The 23826-nt window shown below is 38.6% G+C and overlaps 1 protein-coding gene across 4 annotated transcripts in view; it reads right to left on the bottom strand.

The window, feature by feature from the left end:
• LOC126295202 (zinc finger protein 737-like) overlaps positions 1-23826 on the bottom strand; it is a 186517-nt gene that overhangs the window by 116906 nt on the left and 45785 nt on the right. For all 4 annotated transcript variants that reach the window (XM_049987515.1, XM_049987518.1, XM_049987517.1 and 1 more), the window contains exon 3: positions 22056-22148. In XM_049987515.1, the coding sequence (XP_049843472.1) occupies positions 22056-22148 (93 nt within the window). The remainder of the gene's footprint in view (positions 1-22055; positions 22149-23826) is intronic.

Genomic DNA, 23826 nt, shown 5'->3' with positions numbered 1-23826 from the left:
CCAGTAGTGAACTGGTGAAATGTAAGCAACAGAACCCACTTGAGTACAGATTGTGTGGAGAGGAAATAAATATGTCACACCATTAGGATCGGTGGACGTAAGACATCCTCCTGGATATGGCTTGATTTAAACAATGTGTAGAGAGAGTGCCACACGCGATTGAGGGCTATGTATCTGCATTATCAACTTCTAGCTACACAGGGTGGGACTTGATAGAAATATGTTTCAGTTAGGCAATGTGGAAGGGAAATCTGTTGTGAAAGATGAAGTGATTAAACCTTGGAACAACCTTACTAAGACTTGATTCGCATGATTATGTACCTAAGGGTACTGAGAAATCACTTTGGGTCAGTGTTGAGTCTAGCTTGCTAGTGGTGGAACCATTAGAAGAGAATGAAGTATTAGACCAGGTGGGTTGCTTAGTTAACAGATATTGTACACATAAAAAAAAAGGGGTGAAAATAAGGTACCAGTTTTTATGTACCATTTTTACCACACAGAGGGCATAGTGTTAAAGCGGTCGTTAATCACTAACATGGATATCTTGGAGGAATAAGAATGGGACACAAGGAGTGTCAAACACGCGCAATCGTCAGATACCACAAACTGCATTAGGATAAAAAGTGAAGCACCTACAGGGAAACAACAGGGAACAGATGAAAAAATTACTTTTGGAATTGAAGGATTCAGTTTTTTCTGAAAAGATCCTTACCAGCTAAACTTCTCGGTAGCTGAGTGGTCAGCGCAACAGACTGTCAATCTTAAGGGCCTAGGTTTGATTCCCGACTGGGTCGAAGACTTTCTCCGCTCAGGGACTGGGCAGTGTGTTGTAATAATCAGCATTTCATCCCCATCAACACACAAGTCACTGAAGTGGCATCAAATCGAACGACTTGCACCAGGTGAAAGGTCTAGCCGACGAGAGGCCTTCGTCACACGAAATTATTATTTATTATTAGCTACACATATTACACAGCACTGCATACCAATAAGAAATGGCTCACCAGTCTACCACAAACCATACGGAATAGCTAGGTACGTGTAGCCAATTTTGGACGTATTTATCAATCAACAGCTGAAAGATGGAATAATTGGAGAACATAATAGCCCGTGGGCACCAGGAATAATCTTCATGCCCAAAAAACAATGGATGCAACACAAAAATATAGATTTTGCTTCAATTACATACATCTAAATTTGAACAGCAATTATCATCAGATAGCAGTTGCACCACAGGATTCACACAAAAGTGTTTTCCGCAACCTGAGGACACTACCAACTCAACTCAGAAGGATGCCATTCTCATTAATAAATGCACCTGTAACATTTCAGAGATTGTTGGATGCAATATCCATAAGTTCAAAACCATGGCAATGCAGTATTCAAATGACACCATGATTGGCCCTGCTACTTGCACTGTCAGCAATTGCAGACATCTATTGTTTTGCGTGAGAGGCAACTGGACACCTAGATTAAGCTCTTCCTGATGCACTATGTCAGAGCTGGAATGAAGATATTAACTGAAAAAAATCTACTGTCATCCTGATTTCTCATTTCACTCTCCACAGGTGACAATCCAAGGATGATTTAACACATTCCTCTTTCATATACAGTTTAAATGGTTTATGTACTAAAACAAGAGATTGCAATGGTGAAGCAAGTCCTTACGCAGTAACAGCTAGCTCTGTATTTCCCTGTCTCAATTTCTCGTTCACCAAAAATTGTTTTCTAATAAAGCAAATTCCCTACTCTCTCACACTCTGTTAATCAATAATTCCATAACAGACTCATCCACCCAACCCTTATAATGTATGAAAAAATAATACCTGGCAGTATTGCACAAGGCTTTGGTGGTTTTTTTTTTTTTTTTTTTTCACGTGAAAATTATCATTGGATTAAGTTTAGTATCATCGTCAGGACAACATGAAAGGACAATAGTTTAGTGCATTTTTTCTATGTCCACTTGTTTCTATATTTATTACAGGTTTAGCACCTTTCATGGCAACAGATCTGTTACTCTGCACAATCTCAGAGGAATGTGATACATATTCGTTTTTTAACTTAGTTCCACAATAGTTTTCTTTCAGTGTTTAATAACAAAGCATTGGATAGATAATATTTTCTCTGCATGCTCTTGTTGTATTGTAAGAGTTATTTTGGTTTCGGTACACATGCTAAGTCAATGTCACTTCATAAATCTGTATCACCTACGAACTTCACCATTTAAGTCTTAAGTTCCACTGCACTACTGGCTATGTTTTAATTCCTATGGCATTTTGATGGTTTTCTTATATCCATTTCAATACGTCGTCATCTACACTGGTGTCCAAAATTAAAGCAACTAATGGAAATTTTACAAAGCTGCATTTATTTTGCCACAAAACAGTATGAACAGGTGATAGCAAAGTAGAAACAATCCAAAGAATACAGAACGTAAACAACTGCAACATACATAATGGTCTACGAAGATGTTCTTCATTTTTTCCAACTTAACAGAGTTGCACACACATTCCAACAGCTTGTTAAGGTGTTGAGTATGCTGTGTGACCACCTTTGGCAGCAACACTGGCCTCTCAATGACATAGCACGTTGTGAATGATGTTAACAGTCTCACAACACCAATTCTTGGTCTCAGTCTTGGAGAGTGAATACTGACGTGGTGCAACCCATCTCCCTAGTGCATCCCAGACATGCTCTAAGGGATTCAAATCAGGAGTGCAACCAGGAAGCACCATGAATGCAGTATCTTCCATTTCCAAGAAAACATCAACCACCCGTGTGCTCTATGAGGTCAATCATTATCATCCATCAATGCAAAGTCTAGCCCCACAGAACCTCACAATAGCCACAAATGAGGTCCCAAGATCTTGTCAAGGTACCTGACAGCTATTAAACCTTGTTGATTCATGAAGAGGAGTTCACATGATAAACATAATCCCTGCCCAGAAGATTAGGGATTCTCCTCAATATCAGTCTATTTCCACAATGTTTGGATCCCAAAATGATATTCCACATTCCCTGCAGATGTGAATACATTGAGAACCACTCCCTGGGCAAAATTAGGACTCATCCATGAAAACACCATTGACCCACTCTTTGACCATCGAGGTGGCATGTTGAGTCTACTCTAGATGTTCCCTTCTCTGAGGACAGGTCAGAGGTAGAGATAAAGGAGGTCTCAGACAAAGCCCAATCTGCCAAAGCCTTTGCCACACTGTTTCCTTCAATACAACACACCCAGTGGATGCTGCGAGTTCACATGCCAGTTGCCATGCAGTATTAAGGTGGTACTCTTGTGCCCTTGTACCCAAACGACAGTCCTCCCTTCTGAAGTCACATGTAGTAGGCCCTATCCTAGACTTTGGGATACAGTTGCAGTCTCTATGAACTGTCACCACATCCAAGAACCAACAGAATGATTCACACTAGGCCATCAGATCACATCAAATTTTGACTGTCCTGCTCCCTTTCTTCCTATGGCTCTCCACTGCAGTCTGGTAAGCATCTTCTCTGTGCCATGCCGCACTGTCTGTGGCTGCGTACACAGCAAGTGTGCATGTGTGGCTACCCAGAAAACACTACCTCATTTAATATGTGCGCTGACACTGGCACAGCTGCCAGTTGATCAGAATGCCATCTTCAACGTAGAACCCAATCACATGAAGATCTCATTAACAGTTTGTACAATTACATCATGAATTAGTCACAGAATGGGGAAGTTGGATTATTTGTTCCTTTAATTTGGGATGCAGCGTATTTTTGACGATTTTCCATTCAGTACTCTATTTCCACATTTAGTCTTCATTTTTTCAGTTCTTCCTTACTATCAAGCCAAGTGCAAATGGCTGTTTCTGTTGGAGGTGGCCTGAATGCCATTCAGCTGCTCTGTTTCCATGTTGTTCTCCATATGCTATTACGTTCAATTTATGGCCCACATAATATTAAAACTTATTTTCTCATTAGGGAACTAGCTACGAAAGAAAATATTCTTTTGTTACCGATAAAACAACTCACACTCACTTAAAATTGACTGGTGCCATAGAATGCAGCCACACACCACAAGCTAAATAGTGTTCTGTGTTTATGATGGCAGAGCGGAAGGGAGACAGTGTTAGCAAGCTTGTGAGGCCCCACAACTCATTTTTGTCACATCAGTACACTGCTGCTGCCAGTTGAATCCAGTGGTGCTAGAAAAAGATAGGTTTCACATGGCACTGAATATATGGCCATTTTTAAGAGTGGCAGGAATTTTAAATCGAGAGTGAAGAATCTTTGTCTTCACATTACATATGTAACTTACTGTTCATAATGACACTACCTGTGTGATATTTTGAAATGCATGGAGCATGATACAAATACATTTTGCTTGGCTACAGTATTAGAGGCATTTTAAGTTTAAAGTCATCATGTTTGATGCCATATATGGAACTAAAAATATTGATTAAATTGTGATATCCAAAGAAGTAGTTAACATCAAGGATTCTTACTATACAGAAGCTAAGTCAAGGAAGAAAGTTTACATGTTTTGTTAGTTAACTTTAAACAACATGCTGTAAAGCAAAGAATTTATGGGGGAATTATTTTGTGGATGAAATAATAAAAGTTTCATTTGATGAATAATTTATATAGTAATACATATGTATATGAAAGACTGGTACATTGTTAATCATTACTACTACTAACTTTCTGGTAAAGGTAAAAAATAGTAAAATGAAGATAGATCAATATTTTGCAAATCTGTTACAAGTGGTTCAGTGTACAGAAGAAGACAAGAAAATATCATAAGACTTCAGAAGAAAGGAAAGAGAGCAACTCAACAAATGTCTAGATTTCAAATAAAGAAAAAGAGAGGAAGAAGGAGCTGTGAAGAGTATATACAGAGAAAGTAAAAGCAAAACCGCTCATGTAGTCATCAGAACCCTATTTACGTTCATACAAATCTCCATAAACTTTACGAAAAGCAGTGAAAAGATTAGAATAGCTGCATCCAGACAGTCCAACTTGGAAATATGCAGTAACAAATACATTAATTGCACCGGTGCCACAACTTCCATAATGTTTAATCATACATTAATAATATAAAATGAATATGAAGGATTTGAACAAGAGAAGTAAAAAGATGAATTTTGTCACAACAGAGATGGCTATCAAGCACCTGGCAGATGGGATACTAAATTATTTAAAGATCCTGAGAGTAAGAAGCACAGTCCTCAAAAAAAAATAGTACAGAGTATTTTCAGTACAGGGAGCTTATAAAAAATTTGAGGCACACTAAAATGGGGCAAATAAAAAATATTTTCATGGACTACATGCTTACACCTCAATGTGTGTGTTAAGATATCATGATAACTCTAGATTATCTGGCAAATGCACTGAAAAAGACAATGAAACAGCATTTTTTTTATCAGGTAGGTAGTTACTGGAACATGTAGTCCACTGTGAGTTCATGTGTTCCTGAACTCTCATATAAAGTATCAAAACTAACTCCTAAACTTCACTCCACATTAAATGATGAATCCAGAAGAAAAATGGAGACAGTGGATTGGTGTTGATAGGCAACTAATATTTTCAGAAGACAATGCTACCATTGCTGATGTATTAACACAAATTGAGAAGCAAATTTTGTGTTTAATATTTCCCTGCTTCATTAAAAACTCACAATCTGCTGAATTGGGGTGACCGCAAAGTGGATCTCCCAAATATGGACATCTACAGACAGACTTTGTAGATAATTTTTCTCTGATTGATGAAGACAAAATTCGAAGTGCTCATTCATCACATGAACAAGCACAGGGTTCACAGGTTGTGCCTGGCATCGTGCTGGAATATTTTATCATGCAATCATCACTGATGAGATCTAACACAGGTTCTGTTGGTGTGTTCTCATGTAAGTTATAGCTGATCTAAAGAAAAAGTTATCATATCTCAAAATAGTTGATAAATTTTTCAGATGGTTATACTTCCCTATTTGAAAATAAGTATAGATTATCCAGTTTGTGTTCAAAAGTATTTGAAATAGAAATTGACTTATTTCTTGCTGCATGTCATGGTAAAATTGTGATGGATGCTATTGGTGGTGGAGTGAAGAGTGGAACCAGATGAAACATGGAAAATGATACGCCGGCTGGGATAAAGATTTTTATGAATGTGCACAAACTCAAATACTTAAGAGAATCATATTTTATGGTACTGAAAGATGACTTCTAAAATACTAAGTAAGTGTAACTTACATTCAGGTCAAAATTTTTGCTAATATTGAAAAACTATCATTATTTTCTACCTTAAGAAATCATAACATTGTCACAACCATCCTGAAATCTAATAAACAAATATCCTCTCATAACTAAGTATGCAAACCATCAATGATTGTTGGGAATTTAGACATGTAAAATGATTCTTGTGGGGAATCGGATGCTACAGATGAACACACAATTGGAACAGATGCTGACAAGGTCGTGTATGTTGATCTGACACATCTTGGATTGTTTGTCACTGCATACATTTTAAATGAGAAAGGTATAAAACAATTTCTATAGCATTTGTAAAAATAGAGAAGTTAAGGTAATGCTTTTGATACCCATTCCAAAGGCTATAATTTGTTCACACAATACACAAGTGACAGCACTTTTTCTTAGAACTGGACAAATTTGAACATTAACAAACTAACCAATGATTATTCAAAAAAGCAATAGATGTTATTACTTATGTCTTTAGTATTTGGACATACGACTATACTGCAAGATAAGTCATATCCATTTTTTTATGAGAGAATGTAATACAATGGAAATCTGAAAAATGTATGTATTTAAATCATACAATTTATTGACAGTTTTAGTTTTTTAGGCTGTCAAAAACTGCATTAAAAATTATTTTCATGAGTTGCGTACAGAACCACGGGTGTCTCAAGTGCAACTAGTTTTTTTTTTCTATTTATCTTCAAGATTTCAAGTTTTAGGTACAATTAATGCATGTCTGAAGTAATTAATTCTTCATGTACACTCCTGGAAATTGAAATAAGAACACCGTCAATTCATTGTCCCAGGAAGGGGAAACTTTATTGACACATTCCTGGGATCAGATACATCATTTGATCACACTGACAGAACCACAGGCACATAGACACAGGCAACAGAGCTTGGACAATGTCGGCACTAGTACAGTGTATATCCACCTTTCGCAGCAATGCAGGCTGCTATTCTCCCATGGAGACGATCGTAGAGATGCTGGATGTAGTCCTGTGGAACGGCTTGCCATGCCATTTCCACCTGGCGCCTCAGTTGGACCATCATTCATGCTGGACGTGCAGACCGCGTGAGACGACGCTTCATCCATTCCCAAACATGCTCAATGGGGGACAGATCCGGAGATCTTGCTGGCCAGGGTAGTTGACTTACACCTTCTAGAGTTCGTTGGGTGGCACGGGATACATGCGGACGTGCATTGTCCTGTTGGAACAGCAAGTTCCCTTGCCGGTCTAGGAATGGTACAACGATGGGTTCGATGACGGTTTGGATGTACCGTGCACTATTCAGTGTCCCCTCGACGATCACCAGAGGTGTACGGCCAGTGTAGGAGATCGCTCCCCACACCATGATGCCGGGTGTTGGCCCTGTGTGCCTCGGTCATATGCAGTCCTGATTGTGGCGCTCATCAGCACGGCGCCAAACACGCATACGACCATCATTGGCACCAAGGCAGAAGTGACTCTCATCGCTGAAGACGACACGTCTCCATTCGTCCCTCCATTCACGCCTGTCGCGACACCACTGGAGGCGGGCTGCACGATGTTGGGGCGTGAGCGGAAGACGGCCTAACGGTGTGCGGGACCGTAGCCCAGCTTCATGGAGACGGTTGCGAATGGTCCTCGCCAATACCCCAGGAGCAACAGTGTCCCTAATTTGCTGGGAAGTGGTGGTGCGGTCCCCTGCAGCACTGCGTAGGATCCTACTGTCTTGGCGTGCATCCGTGCACCGCTGCGGTCCGGTCCCAGGTCGACGGTCACGTGCACCTTCCGCCGACCACTGGCGACAACATCGATGTACTGTGGAGACCTCACGCCCCACATGTTGAGCAATTTGGCGGTACGTCCACCCGGCCTCCCGCATGCCCACTATACGCCCTCGCTCAAAGTCCGTCAACTGCACATACGGTTCACGTCCACGCTGTCGCGGCATGCTACCAGTGTTAAAGACTGCGATGGAGCTCCGTATGCCACAGCAAACTGGCTGACACTGACGGCGGCGGTGCACAAATGCTGCGCAGCTAGCGCCATTTCACGGCCAACACCGCGGTTCCTGGTGTGTCCGCTGTGCCGTGCGTGTGATCATTGCTTGTACAGCCCTCTTGCAGTGTCCGGAGAAAGTATGGTGAGTCTGACACACCGGTGTCAATGTGTTCTTTTTTCCATTTCCAGGAGTGTATTTGTATTTTAAAGGGAAGTTGTAATTCAAATAATTTCTGGTTTAAATATAATTTTAAAAAATTCTTTCAGGAGCTACCTTTAATTCCACACAACCAATTGTCTGAATGAATTGTCAATCATTTAGAAAAAAAATGTTATCACAACAAAAAATGAAACTCATTTTTCATACATGTGATTGCTCAAAAGGAAACTTGGAATCACTCTCCTCAGCTGAATTTTATTTTTCATACAACTGACATTTAATGAGTATGTATACAGTTTATTTCACTAAGGAATCATTGTATCTGTACCTACTTCAATTACCAGGCCAACTGATCATGCATTACATTCAAATTATTTCAAACATTAATTGGTGAATATTGAGTGCATCAGTCATTTCTACAATGAAGTAAAGAAATTTATTAACTAATTTACAAGTCCTATTAATTCTTCATTGCATCTTCTTCATACAAAACAATTTTCAGTAGCTTTGCTCATTTGTTGGTAACCTACAAAATATTTTACTCTATCCTGTGGGTTGTTCATTAAAATTATCCGACCAGAATAGAAACAAAACTTTTGTTTACCTCAGAACAAGAGTAATTAGCCTTTATGTTATACAATTGTAACAACACATCTGACCCCACACACCCCTCCCCAAATGTTCTGAGAACCATTGGTGCACAGATTACATTAACCTGTCAATACAGCCATATCCTTTAATGAAAAGAAATTAGGAATCATCTACCATTTACTCAGCCGTACCCTGACTTAGAGATCAAGATTATTTTGAGAAAATATTAGATTCTTTATAAACTTGACAACTGAAGACAATACGACTCATCATCAAACACTTAGCACACATGCACTGAGTTAATTGTGTTGTGAAAGATATGTGAAGTACCTATCTGTGTTTGTAGTATCTGTACCCAGACACTGGGCTTGACAGACCAAGTATTATTTTGAATGTTATACATACTAGTTAGTTAGAGATGAAAAGAAACACAGTCCGCTAATAGAATGAAAAAAGGTTATGCAGGTGTGTCCATTTGAAGCAAGTATTCGGTTGGTGTATAAGTTTATGTCATTTTCCATACATTTAATAGACAAATCAGATGCACATAACAGAGACTTATCATCAATGAACTGTTCTCCTTCACTATTTACAGCAGTCTCCCAATGCTGGGTGACTTTTTGATTCTGTAATTGTAAAAGTCATGTGGTTTTGAGATGAGGAACCCATTGAGCAATGTTGAAAGTGTATTTGCATCTGGAAAGGAAGTGCCTTGAAGGTTGCTCAATAGAGAGCAGAAAAGGTGAAAATATGTGAGTGTAAGATCAAGTGAATAAGATGGGTGTGGAATGACTTCCAAAACCAAGTCCTGTGTACTGTTTTTTGTCAGTATAGTAGAATGCAGGCATGCATTATTATGGAGTGGCATCATCCTGGTTGTTGTTCTTGGATTTCATTTGTGAAACATCTCAGTTATTGACATAATTAGCAACAGTAATGAGTGGTTACACCTCTATGGAGCAATTCATAGTATACCACACTGTTACTGTCCAACTGCTGTGTTAGGGCTTAACCATTCCTTTTTTTGCCCTTATTTTAGGACAAAGACACCATTTCTTGTCACGATAATAACAGGATCCTAATGTTTCTGACAGCCTCCACTGTGGCTACCCCTCTACAGAACCCAAACAGATTAATATGTCAACAGTGCTCTGATTTCTACACTTAGCACTCCACTTTCTAGTGATCACTGATCCATCAGTATCACCAAATAACAAAATGACAATTTGTAAACTCAGGTATACATCAACTCAAAGAGCAACAGTGAACTACAAATAAAAAATGGCAATTAATAAATAAACCCTCAGCAACTGAACTACCAACATGGGAAACGAAAATGTTATGAACTTATGCACCGGCCTAATATTCAGAAAAAAAATGAAAAAATATTAAGACATGAAAACAAAAATTTCTTACGAGTGGCTGAAAACATTGGGGAGAAAAGTGACCATTGAAATTAGATCCATGAGCCTCAGTCAGGAAGTGTTTACTTGACCAGACTCAGTTTCATCAAATGAACTGTCAAATATGTCACAAGAATAACCTGATGACAGGAGGAGGAACTCTTCTTGTTATGATTGTAACAACCTAATTACTAGAATGTTGTGCTAACTTTACAGCATAACTGAAATATGCAGTAGAAGTAGAGAGACTTCATTTACATCAAATTACAACATTGAACTCCCATTTACTTGGGAAGCTACAGTATTATGCTGTTAAGAGAATTACACTTTAAAGAACTGACTCCTAGCTTAGGGGAGAAAAAACTGGGTCATAGTAATAAATGATATCTTGGGAGGAAAACTTGAATACAGAATTGGAAAACATTACTTATGATGTCCCACAAGGTTCAGCATTTGACTTCTCCTGAGCTACATAAATGTTGTGCTGAAGCCATTGGAGGGCCCTTCCAAATCTGCTACGTCTGCTGATGACACAAGTACACTGAAGGGTATATACATGGACAAGGAAAAAAATTTCCCAGATTTCCCGGTTGAAAATACACTTTTTCCATGTTACGTGACATACTTTTCCTCGGCACTGTTAAACTTATCAATCCTTAGAATGTTTATCGTTTTCTATACAGACATAGAATTTGCCGGCACTTTAGAAAAGGAAACCCGGGGGGGGGGAACAGTTTTGGAAAGATCTTTGATGTGCAGCAACATGTACGCTGCATTTTTTCATGTTACAAAGGTATAAATTCGAATTCCACCAAATACTGCATTTTACTTACCGAAGCAATGAAATCGAGATTGTGGTGTGCTTTTGTAAGCCAGTCATAGCTCATGTCACGTGATCTCGCTAGCTGATGACAGCATAGGACACGTGATGTAGTCAACCAATAGCAAGATCACTCTTAAGTAGCGCAAACACACAAAAATAAAAGTTAATGGTGGGAATTAATAGACAGTGTTGCTACAAGAAACCAAAGCTTTCACAAATAATATTTGTCTCTAACATTAATAAGCTGCAAAAGGAGCTAAGCTTCCACATATAATGCTGATCTTTTTGCGCATATTACACTTTAACATACATCACAAAATGTGCCAGTAAAATTTTTAATAACAACATAAATGTCTGATGATCTGGGCTTGAAATTCTTCTAGATGGTTGTCCTCAAAGAATCAATTTTTGAATGAGAGTAAAACGCTCTGATCTAAGAAATTCATCGTACATTCTCACACATAGTTCATCTTGCGTAAAAGGAAATGTACTTTGAAAGAAACACTTTTCAAACCATCATTCGCAATATTTTCCCGTGACCTGTTAGAAATTGGTTCGTTTCAGCAGTTCACTGCACCTGTGAAGCTACGATGACACAGGAAGCCCACATGTTCGTACATGTGAAATATTTAAATAACTTGCATTATGCCATAAAAGAAACAAGATATCAAAGCATACTTCAAGAGCATCAGAATTTCGTGAATCATACTAAAATATATAATTCGGCTTACAGGGCAAAATCTTATGTCTAGATTCGGATATAAATTTTCTTGGGTACCAGTACTCTATTATCTCATGTTTAGTTCATTATAGTGACATAATGTCATATGAGCTAGAAAATTGAAAACGTGCACTTTAAATGCAGCGAACAGTTGAAACTAGCCAACAATGTAAAATTAAACACTTTCATTCAAATAAATTGACTGCCTCAGCACAAAAGATTAATAAAATCCAAATCTTTAGCGAACAGGCAAAAATAACTTCATCGTTCTGCAAGGCGATTGATGCTAGACTGTCAGAAATGTGGAAATAAAACCTGAAACTAACAACATATTTAAGCCTTCCATAATTATGTGAACGTATTTTAATTACTTTGGTAGCTTCCAGCCACAGAAATCCTTTTTGTTTTCATTTAATGTGAGAGCAATAACCGAAGAGGAAACAGCAAAATCACTAAATGTAAACATAGGACCCGTGGAGACTACCGACCTCCCCACTACAACTCATAACTGCTCTGTGCATCAGCCCCAGATCTACAATTTCTGAATCGGAGCAATTTAGATAGTGGTGCAAGCCACACATCTGTAGCCAGGAGCGGGAAAAGATACAACTCAAATGCGACTTAACTGCTAATGTGCAAGAGGCCGCCTGCAACTGCTCAAATGAATCTAATGTAAACAGCTATCACGTCACGCTTATCGGAGGCAGTTCTACGACTTTTACCCTCCATGCTGCCCTCCTACACTAAACTGGTGATCCCTCATTGTCTCAGACCATGTCCTACTAACCGATCCCTTCTTCTAGTAAGGCTGTGCCACAAGCTCCTATTCTCCCCAATTCTATTCAATACGTCCTCATTACTTATGTGATCCACCCATCTAATCTTCAGCATTCTTCTGTAGCACCACATTTCGAAAGCTTCTATTCTCTTTTTGTCTAAACCATTTATATCCACGTTTCACTTCCACACGTGGCTACACTCCATACAAATACTTCCAGAAATGACTTCCTGACACTTAAATCTATACTCGATGTTAACAAATTTCTCTTCTTCAGAAACGATTTCCTCGCCACTATCAGTCTACATTTTATATCCTCTCCACTTCGACCATCATCAGTTATTTTGCTCTCCAAATAGCAAAACTCTTTTACTACTTTAAGTGTCTCATTTCCTAATCTAATTCCCTCAGCATCACCCGACTTAATTCGAATACATTCCATTATCCTCATTTTGCTTTTGTTGATGTTCATCTCATACCCTCCTTTCAAGACACTGTCAAATCCGTTGAACTGCTCTTCCAAGTTCTTTGCTGTCTCTGAGAGAATTACAATGTCATTGGCGAAACTCAAAGTTTTTATTTCTTCTCCCTGGATTTTAATACCTAATCCGAACTTTTCATTTGTTTCCTTTATTGCTTGCTCAATATACAGATCGAATAACACCGGGGTCAGGCTACAATCCTGTGTCACTCCCTTCCCAACCACTGCTTCCCTTTCATACCCCTCGACTCTTATAACTGCCATCTGCTTTCTGTGCAAATTGTAAATAGCCTTTCACTCCCTGTATTTTACCCCTGCCACCTTCAGAATTTGAAAGAGAGTATTCCAATCAACATTGGCAAAAAGCTTTCTCTAAGTCCACAAATGCTAGAAATGTAGGTTTGCCTTTCCTTAATCTTTCTTCTAAGATAAGTCGTAGGATCAGTATTGCCTCACGTGTTCCAACATTTCTACAGAATCCAAACTGATCTTCCCCGAGGTCGGCTTCTATCAGTTTTTCCATTCGTCTGTAAAGAATTCACGTTAGTATTTTGCAGCTGTGACTTATTAAACTAATAGTTCAGTAATTTCCACATCTGTCAACAAATGCTTTTTTTTGGGATTGGAATTATTATATTCTTCTTGAAGTCTGAGGGTATTTCACGTGTCTCGTACATCTTGCTCACCAGATGGGAGAGTTTTTTTAGGACTGGCTCTCCCAAAGCTGTCAGTAGTTCTAACGGAATGTTGTCTACTCCCAGGGCCTTGCTTCGACTCAAGTCTTTCAGTGCTCTCTCAAACTCTTCACGCAGTATCGTATCTCCCATTTCATCTTCATCTACATCCTCTTCCATATCCATAACATTGTCCTCAAGTACATAGCCCTTGTAAAGACCCTCTATATACTCCTTCCACCTTTCCGCTTTCCCTTCTTTGCTTAAGACCGGGTTTCCATCGGAGCTTTTGATATTCATACAAGTGGCTCTCTTCTCTCGAAAGGTCTCTTTAACTTTCATGTAGGCGGTATCTATCTTACCCCTAGTGAAATAAGTCTCTACATCCTTACATTTGTCCTCTAGCCATCCCTGCTTAGCCATTCTGCACTTTCTGTTTATCTCATTATTGAGTTGTTTGTTTTCCTTTTAGCCTGCCTAATTTACTGCATTTTTATATTTTCTCCTTTCATCAATTAAATTTAGCATCTCTTCTGTTACTCAAGGATTTCTACTAGCCCTCATCTTTTTACCTACTTGATCCTCTGCTGCCTTCACTATTTCATCCCTCAAAGCTACCTATTCTTCTTCTACTGTATTTCTTTCCCCCATTTCTGTCGACTGTTCCCTAATGCTCTCCCTGAAACTGTGTACAACCTCTGGTTCTTTCAGTTTATCCAGGTCACATCTCCTTAAATTCCCACCTTTTTGCAGTTCCTTCAGTCTTGCTCTACAGTTCATAACCAGTAAGTTCATAACCAATAGATTGTGGTCAGAGCCCACATCTGCCCCTGGAAATATCTTACGATTTAAAACATGGTTCCTAAATTTCTGTCTTACCATTACATAATCTGATACCTTTTAGTATCTCCAGGGTTCTTCCATGTATACAACCTTCTTTCATGATTCTTGAACTAAGTGTTAGCTATGATTAAGTTATGCTCTGCACAAAATTCTATCAGGCGGCTTCCTCTCATTTCTTAGCCCCAAACCATATTCACCTACTATGTTTCCTACTCTCCCTTTTCCTGCTCTCGAATTCCAGTCATCCATGACTATTAAATTTTCATCTCCCTTCACTACCTGAAGAAGCTCTCTTATCTCATCATACATTTCATCAATCTCTTTGCCATCTGCAGAGCTACTTGGCATATAATCTTGTACTACTGTAGTAGGCGTGGGCTTTGTGTCTATCTTGGCCACAATAATGCGTTCGCTATGCTGTTTGTAGTAGCTTACCCGCAATCCTACTTTCCTATTCATTATTAAACCTACTCCTGCATTACCCCTATTTGTTTTTGTGTTAATAACCCTGTATTCGCCTGACCGAAAGTCTTGTTCCTCCTGCCACCGAACTTCACTAATTCCCACTATATCTAACTTTAACCTATCCATTTCCCTTTTTAAATTTTCTAACCTACCTGCCCGACTAAGGGATCTTACATTCCACACTCCGATCTGTAGAACGCCAGTTTTCTTTCTCCTGATAACGACATCCTCGAGGAGTCCCCGCCCGGAGATCCGAATGGGGGACTATTTTACCTCCGGAATTTTTTACCCAAGAGGACGCCATTATCATTTGATCATACAGTAAAGTTGCATGCCGTCAGGAAAAATTATGGCTGTAGTTTCCCCTTGCTTTCCACCATTTGCAGTACAACAGCAAGGCCATTTTGGTTAGTGCTACAAGACCAGATCAGTCAATCATCCAGACTGTTGCCCCTACTGAAAAGTCTGCTGCCCCGCTTCAGGAACCACACGTTTGTTTGGCCTCTCAACAGATACCCCTCCATTATGGTTGCACCTACAGTACAGCTAACTGTATTGTTGAGGCACGTAAGCCTCCCCACCAATGCCAAGGTCCATGGTTCATGGGGGGGGAGGGGGGGAGGAGGAAAAACTGGTAACTAAAACAATGAAAAATTTCCAGAATTCTAAAACATTCCCGGGTTTTTCCCAGTTTTATCCCGGATGTCCCGGGTCGTATACACCCTGACTGATAACTGATGAACACATTCATACCAGGAACAACCAGAAGAATAAAGGAACATGCTTGCAACTGGTTTACAGCAACAGAAGAAAAATTCGATCTTTACACTTACAAAAATACACATTATGCAGCTTCAACCAATTCCAAATGACATACAGATACGAGGAGGAGATATCAATGACCAACACTGGATAAGGATCCATGTGTGAAGTTCTTAGGCATTCAAATAGATAACAAATTAAGAAGGCCCCAACATGAGACCAAGTTAACCAAAAAGCTCATATCTCTTTGCCTTGCAATTATAAATGTCCCTCCAGAATGTCAACTTGCAAAAATGCTTCCTTGCATGCTTTCACTCAGTACTATCCTATAGGATAATCTTATAGAGCTGGGCAGCATGCAATAGGGACGTAATGTAATGTTGAAACTGAACATTGCATAAACCTCTTCATGCACCTTCGATATCTTGCACCAACTGTTCATATTCATGTTAAATAACAATATAAATATTTTATTTATTTCCCGAGGGCCATTCCAGAAGATAATTCCAAAAACAAATCAAAAATCCAGAAGAAGCCATCATCATCATCATCATCATCATCATCATCATCATCTTTAGGTGAGTGACACTGAATGGATCATCTTGACAAGTTTACCAATTTGTTGAGCCCATTTCAATTTGAAATCCAAGCGGACACCAAGGAATTGTACCTAGTACATTTCATTTAGCGTATGACCTGTAGTATCTACTTCGATCAGTAGTAGGTCATTTCTGATTGCTTTCAATCATATAAAATGAGTCCTCAAAGGATTAGACATGGATCTGTAGTGGTAAGCCAGTTGTACACCTCATCAGCTATCATGTGATCTGTGCCTTGTTCAGCTGAGGATGGCAATTTTGACTAATATGCCTGTGCCATCAGCACACATTATACTATGTAAAACAACTTGATGGGTAATTAATAAGATTGCTGAAATATCTGAATGACAAATTATATGAACATCCACTGTATGAAGAACATAAATGGAGAAGCAGCCAGAATAAAAACAATTAGAATAGCTGTAAAATGAGCCCATAAATGGTGCCCTGTGGAGAACCATTAGGATCCAGGAGAATCAAGAAATTTAGTCAATATGCCAGATGGTAATCGATCAGTAAGTATGGGATGACTCAACCATGATAGCAACTGGAATTTAGTTGCATATAAATGTTCACTTTGTTAATTATAAACTACTGTTCTCAAAACAAATAACAACAATAGTAAGGGTAACGTGCTGTAATGTAGAAAACTGGTAGTTTGTTGGTGGTGATCATGATCTGTTTTTCAACTTATGTAATGTGATGAAGGAACATTTTAGTGATATTAAGACTGAATTGAATCTGAAGACTATGGAATTCTGTAACAAACTGAAGAAAGTGGACAATGTTAGAAAACACAAAGATGGACCAAAAATAAAATAGATGGAAAATAACCAGAAGTAAGAGTATCTGGATGGTGTAACACTGCATTGGAACCTGTATAAAAGAGCACTTCTTAACAGTGATCTGCCTGAAGGATCGATCAGCTGTAAGGGGCTGCAGATCCAACCTTGAAATGTTCTTCGGCTCACAGTATAATATCTTCTTTACTTGTGGGGGTTTCTGAAAGGCTCCATGTGCCTCCCGCTCCAGCAATTTGGATTAACTATGATGCTACATGGAAACAGCAGTTAGCTTCCTGAACTGACATGCTTGCAAATGCATGGATCAAATCTGTCATCTGGATGCTTAATGAGCTGAAAAGAATATTGATATATATGATCAGTAAATGAAGAATCTGACCCTAAACACAGGTGTGAAAAGTGCTTTAATGTTGTATATTCATGCATATAAATCATGCATGGTTGTTTTGTAAATAAAGGCTTTGATGGCATGTATTGAAGTAAAAATCTTACCGCAATTCTGCATCTTTATTTATGACAAAGTTATAGCCTTGTGAAAAGTGATGATTTTAAACACCCTGAGGAATTGCTTATAGAAGTATAATTTCTTTTAGTAAAATATGGTAACAATTTGTATTTATGTCTTGCACTTTCCATGAAATTACATTTGCTTTCAACACTAACATGTACCCAGGCCAAAGATGGTGTGTGTGATGGTTGTTCATACTTTGATTTACACATTGCTTTCCATAACTGATGTGGATGCATGTGGAATAAGCCAGACTGAAAATTTAAAGGCAGAAGCTCCCACAGCAATTTACTTCTGTGAAGTATACCAGCAACCATCTGTGTGAGACTCGTGCTCATCTACTCACACTGCAAATAGATTATTTTGTACATAATTGTATGTATATTAACTACTATGGAAAGTATCACTGTTGCTCATACTACATTACTCAGCTACTTATTTACCTAGTATTTCCACATACATTGATACTCCACCTAATGGTGTATGGTGGCTGCTTGTCAGTTCCTGTCCCATTCCAATCACAAATAGAATGAGGTACGAAGATCGTATATGTCACTCCATAAGAGCCATGAGCTCTCGTATTTTATCTTCATGGTCCTTACATGCAATGTATGTTGGAGACAACAGAATCGTTCAGCAGTCAGCTTCAGATGGTACTTCTTTTAAGTTTTTTCCAATAGCATTCCTCTATCTGAGGTCATGAAGCATTTCAATAACACTTGTGTGTTGTTTAAACTTACCAGTAACAAATCTAGCAGCATACCTCCGAATTGCTTCTCCAGCAAAGGATTAATACACTTTTACAGAGAAATTATGTCAGTTGTCTACTTATTGCCGAAGTCGGAACCCATTCAATATAAAAACTGAAGTTAGTGGAAGTTGCATCCCCAAGAAATATTATTCTGATGAGCGCAAGAGTGTCGCTAATAAGGTAGTACTGAAGTGTTATTTTGGATACATATTATCTACTGTAAACTAAATATTCTCGTTTATCCACTCTACAACTAATCAAAGCAGCAAAACCACACCCTAATACACTACACACACAATATGAAGAGACCCAACTTGGTGAATGTAATAATGAAAAATATATTTACGCTTAATTACATATTCATTCCATATGCATTCACCTAAATGACTCTGCAGAACACTGTGCTCTCTCTCTCTCTCTCTCTCTCTCTCTCTCTCTCTCTCTCTCTCTCTCTCTCTCTCTCTCTCCCCCCCCCCCCCCCCTCCCACCCCAATCACCCCACACCTTACCGTTTGCAATACCACTCCACTGTATAACACGTTATTCTGTAATTAGCTGCATTCTACTGGAACTGGCTGAAGGTTGTAACTATCACATTTATCTGAACATACAACTGTCTGATACTCTGTATGTTCTCCGATTAGTCACTGCATAATCAGTCTGAGTTCTTTCCCAAAGCACCTGCTCCCAACCCACATTTCTGCCATCCACTATTTTGTATGATGCTTGACAGTTTCAAAAGATGATTCCCCCCATTTCAATGATCATATCTTCGAATCTCACTTTTCCATATCTTCACTATAGCTGAACAAATTTCTTTACATGATAAAAATCATGCATCAGCAGTGTAATGCCTTGCCTTAACTATACCATGAAACAAGAGGATGGCACAGCCATAACCAGCATTTCAAAACAAAACCAAAAAAAAGAGAGAAAAAAGAGAGAAAAGAGAAGAGAAATATCTTAGAAACTGTCTTACATCTCTAAAACCATGTGCCATTACAAACCAACCTCCACATTAGAATTTTCAAGCACTGCCACATAAGCCCATCATGAAATTTAGCTGTTGGAACCTTAATGCAAGACATGTGCTTTCAGTCAGCAGCACATCTGTATCAGCCTACAAGAGCACCAAAACTTTGGAGAAATTAAAAACTGAGAATCACTCTTCAACAGCACGCAAGTGATAAAAATCAATGCAACTTCTTGATGTCAACATACAATCTCATGCCTTCTCTCACTAGGTGATGAGTCCTCTACTATTATCTTCCTTGCTAAAGGTATCTTCACACACGATAGCAATTACAATCAAGAACATCATAAAACACAGGAAATAACAACATGCAATGAATGCACATCAAAATTAAGCCTGACAAACAAATTTCCAATGCAGAAGCAACACATCTGATGTAAGAACTAGTTCAGATAGGTTTTCAGAAAAAATCCACAGAAGTCACTGTAAATCAGGTTACCTAGGTGTACAGCAACGAAGACTTGCTCAAGCTTCTCATGCAATTACTTAATAAAATTCCCAATTCTACAATTACTACAGAATCTTGCTTGCCATGTGTCAATATCAAAATGATCAGCTCTATTTTTATGCATCATTAATCCCTAGCATTTTATGCTCCTGAGACCAGAAAGACTGCATGTCACTCCAACTGGCGAAGCTAAGATGTTTACTTCACAACTGCATGTGCTACTCAGGATCACTGTCATGGTCCAGATTCTACTTTTAGATCCACTCAGGTGCCTAGCACTATTCAATCTAAGTTATGTATTTTCAATGTAACAACTGGAGTACATGTCAGCGATTTCAGTGCCAACCACATGACATGGTTTCCCGGGTCACACAATCAGCAACACACTGTTCTGCACACTTTCATTAAGAGCAGCACTCCATGCACACTCTGTATCTCTGACCCTGATGCCTCGGAACCTTCTTGTATGACTTGTGATCTCTCTGGCTGAATACGAAGGCCAGTATGGTCTTTTCTATTTTCACAATAAGTGGTCACCAACTACAATCCAGCCACTTTGACAACTACAGCTATGCCATAGGACACCCTGTGGTTCATTGTTTTGACCATGCTCCTGGTTTGCACATCACTGACAACTAATCATAGCGTTCTTATTTCTGTAAAACCTTTTTCGTAGAACAACCCTTCTACTGTTTTACTTACGGACCTGTCAACTTGTAATGCCAATACTCCTATTTCATTTGTTTAAAATGCCATTATATGAGTCTCTTTGACATTAAGTCTGTCTGTAAGCTGTGAATCAGCTAAACTCTTTTATATACTGTCTGAGTTGTGTGCTTCTATAATCACCATGAATTTCAGTGCCTGAAGAAGCCAACATTTCAGTGTCTGAAGAATCTTTTACAGACATAGGAACCCTGTTAAAGAGAACTGAGATCAAGAGTGAATGAGCACCCAACCTTCTGCAGTTGTATGTTTAATATTCCCCACTCTTAATCTAATTTTACTCCTGTGACATGTTTTCAATGTGAGCACCTTTTTCCCCTCAGAAAGGTTATAAAGCATATTATGACAAGTAATCTTTCTTCTTTAGACCTGCACCATCTCTAATGGTGAGGTCATACATGGCTTCATCTATGAACAGTAATTCACCAAAAGTCATACACAGAGTTTCTCTTTGACTGACAAATTTATAACAAATACAACAGATACCACAGAAACCTCCCACAATATGTACAGGTTGTGGCCAAAGTATCAGGGGTGATCTATAACACATGAATTTTAACTTTTTTTCAAAACACTAAAAACGTTTTGGGACAAACTTATGAATAGCTATGATTCACCCAGAAGGTAAGAATTTCCAACATTCTTTTGAATTGTATTAGTCTCAAGTTACTGAAAGGAGGAATACTTCTCAAATGACCTATGATTAAAGTTTACACTTTGTCTAAATGTGAAGTGTATCCATCACACATACAACCATTATACAATACGTTTGATATCAATAGTGTTTTTTTCAAAACACTAAAAACGTTTTGGGACAAACTTATGAATAGCTATGATTCACCCAGAAGGTAAGAATTTCCAACATTCTTTTGAATTGTATTAGTCTCAAGTTACTGAAAGGAGGAATACTTCTCAAATGACCTATGATTAAAGTTTACACTTTGTCTAAATGTGAAGTGTATCCATCACACATACAACCATTATACAATACGTTTGATATCAATAGTGGCTACGGAAAACAGGATTATACCAACCCCAGCCACCAGTCCCATTCCACCTCTATTTAAAAGTCAGCATGTAACAGGTAATATGAAAGTCAAGTGTAATTGTGGAGTATTCTTCTACTCATCCAAACAGTAACAAGTTCCACAAAACCGACACTCTGTGAAAATTGTAATGCAATGCGTCCTTTACTCTACACAATTAACAGATCACTTTTTTCCTCACTCTGCATGCAATAATTCAGGGATGTGAATACTTACAATATTGTCAGTTACATTCACTTCAACATTTACTTCAGGATCCTCCTTGACAATATCAGTGGACCAAGATAGTTCCAATAGATCTTCAACACACTGAAAAAAAAGAAAACAATCTCTGAATTATAACTGCTTGCTAACTTCTGTACAAATGACATAACTCTCAATATTAATTTCTTACGAATATTGTCTAACTTTGCACAGATTCTTATCACTTGGTAAAAGTGTATCGTAATGAATCCAAATCAGTTCTAATGTCTCTCGTTATGCTAACAGCCACTGAGTAGTATTTATATTGGGAAGCTTTCACTTTCTATTCCTGTCATATAAGCTACACTGATTTCAGTGGCACTAGAGTCTACTCTATCATGCGGTCATACTCCCATATACAAAGACGTGTGTGTGTGTGTGTGTGTGTGTGGCAACATTTCAAAATTAAACTCAGATAATACAGAGATGCCAATAATCATCTAGCTGTAAACCAATAAATAAGATGGCTTTTTGGTCATTAATCACATGAATATGGCAGTCCACACATTATATCAAAATTAACCAAATTTAATGCTATTTGCAAAGCTTCTTGCTCTGTCACCATGTATTTTCATTGCCTGCTCTTTAGGGAACAATGCAAATTTATGTCATGTGTACTGGAGGAAAATCATAAGGAATTACATACAGCCAATGCAAGATTTCAGTAACGATTTAAGTAATACAGTGAATAGTGACTAGGAAGTCTAAAATATATACCCACAAGTATCTATAGTTCCAAATGTTCTGTTATAGCACTATGACACAGAGACCATTACTTCCAAGAGGAAGTCTTCCTTGCTCCGTTCATACCAAATATGTATTTAAAGCATTCAATATATACAATAGCAATAAAAAATTAAAGAAGGGTAATGGTTACTAAAAACATGCTTGTTACAAGGGCAGATATAATAGTATTGGTAATATGCAAGACATAGCAAATCTAACTGGAGTCCACTGAAAGTCCACAAAAATTCTTGAAAATAGCTGGTATCATAGGTTACAATTGTTCAGCATCCATGATAATTTGGCTTGAATGCCCCATGTTTGTATCATGACATACTTGCTACACTTCATGCACAATACAGTGCTTGTGTTAACAGCAACATTACACTCAAGAGCCATCCACATGTTGTTTCAGTTCTGTATCTTGCTTTACCCAAACACTAGGTCCTTCAGCCTTCACTGGGTCTTCAAGACAGTGAAAAAAAGCAATCAAGTGAAGCGATCATGGCTTCTGTACCTTCTTCCTACATGGCTACTTCTTAGGGAGGAGTAGGGGAACACACACACACACACACACACACACACACACACACACACACACACACACACACACACAGACAGAGACAGAGACAGAGACAGAGAACTTTCAAACAGATCTTGTGCAGGTAGAAGCTGACAAGGCCGTAACACTAAATCACACGTATTCATCAATTAGAACCAGGCAGAGTGGGGTTGAGAAGATGAACAGAGAATTGGGGAGGGGAAGGATGTTAGAACTGCAGTAAATGCACACCCAGATGAAGCCAAGTAGTCAACTAGTTTTCCTTAAATGAAAGAAGGTCCTTCATTTCCGTGGTGTAAATCACATTTACAAAACTGTAACAAATAAGAATCATGCAGTCTGTTGCACAGTTGTCTCTTTTATGTTTTGAATGGCCAGCAACTGCTAGTTTCATCCTCGAAATGTTCAAACTGCTGGCTGTGACACACCAGAAGAGCACTGTAAGGAATGCACTATTAC

This window comes from Schistocerca gregaria, chromosome 11 (assembly GCF_023897955.1).
Source record: "Schistocerca gregaria isolate iqSchGreg1 chromosome 11, iqSchGreg1.2, whole genome shotgun sequence".
Classification (NCBI taxonomy): Eukaryota; Metazoa; Arthropoda; class Insecta; order Orthoptera; family Acrididae; genus Schistocerca; species Schistocerca gregaria.
This window is presented reverse-complemented; position numbering and strand designations above follow the sequence as displayed.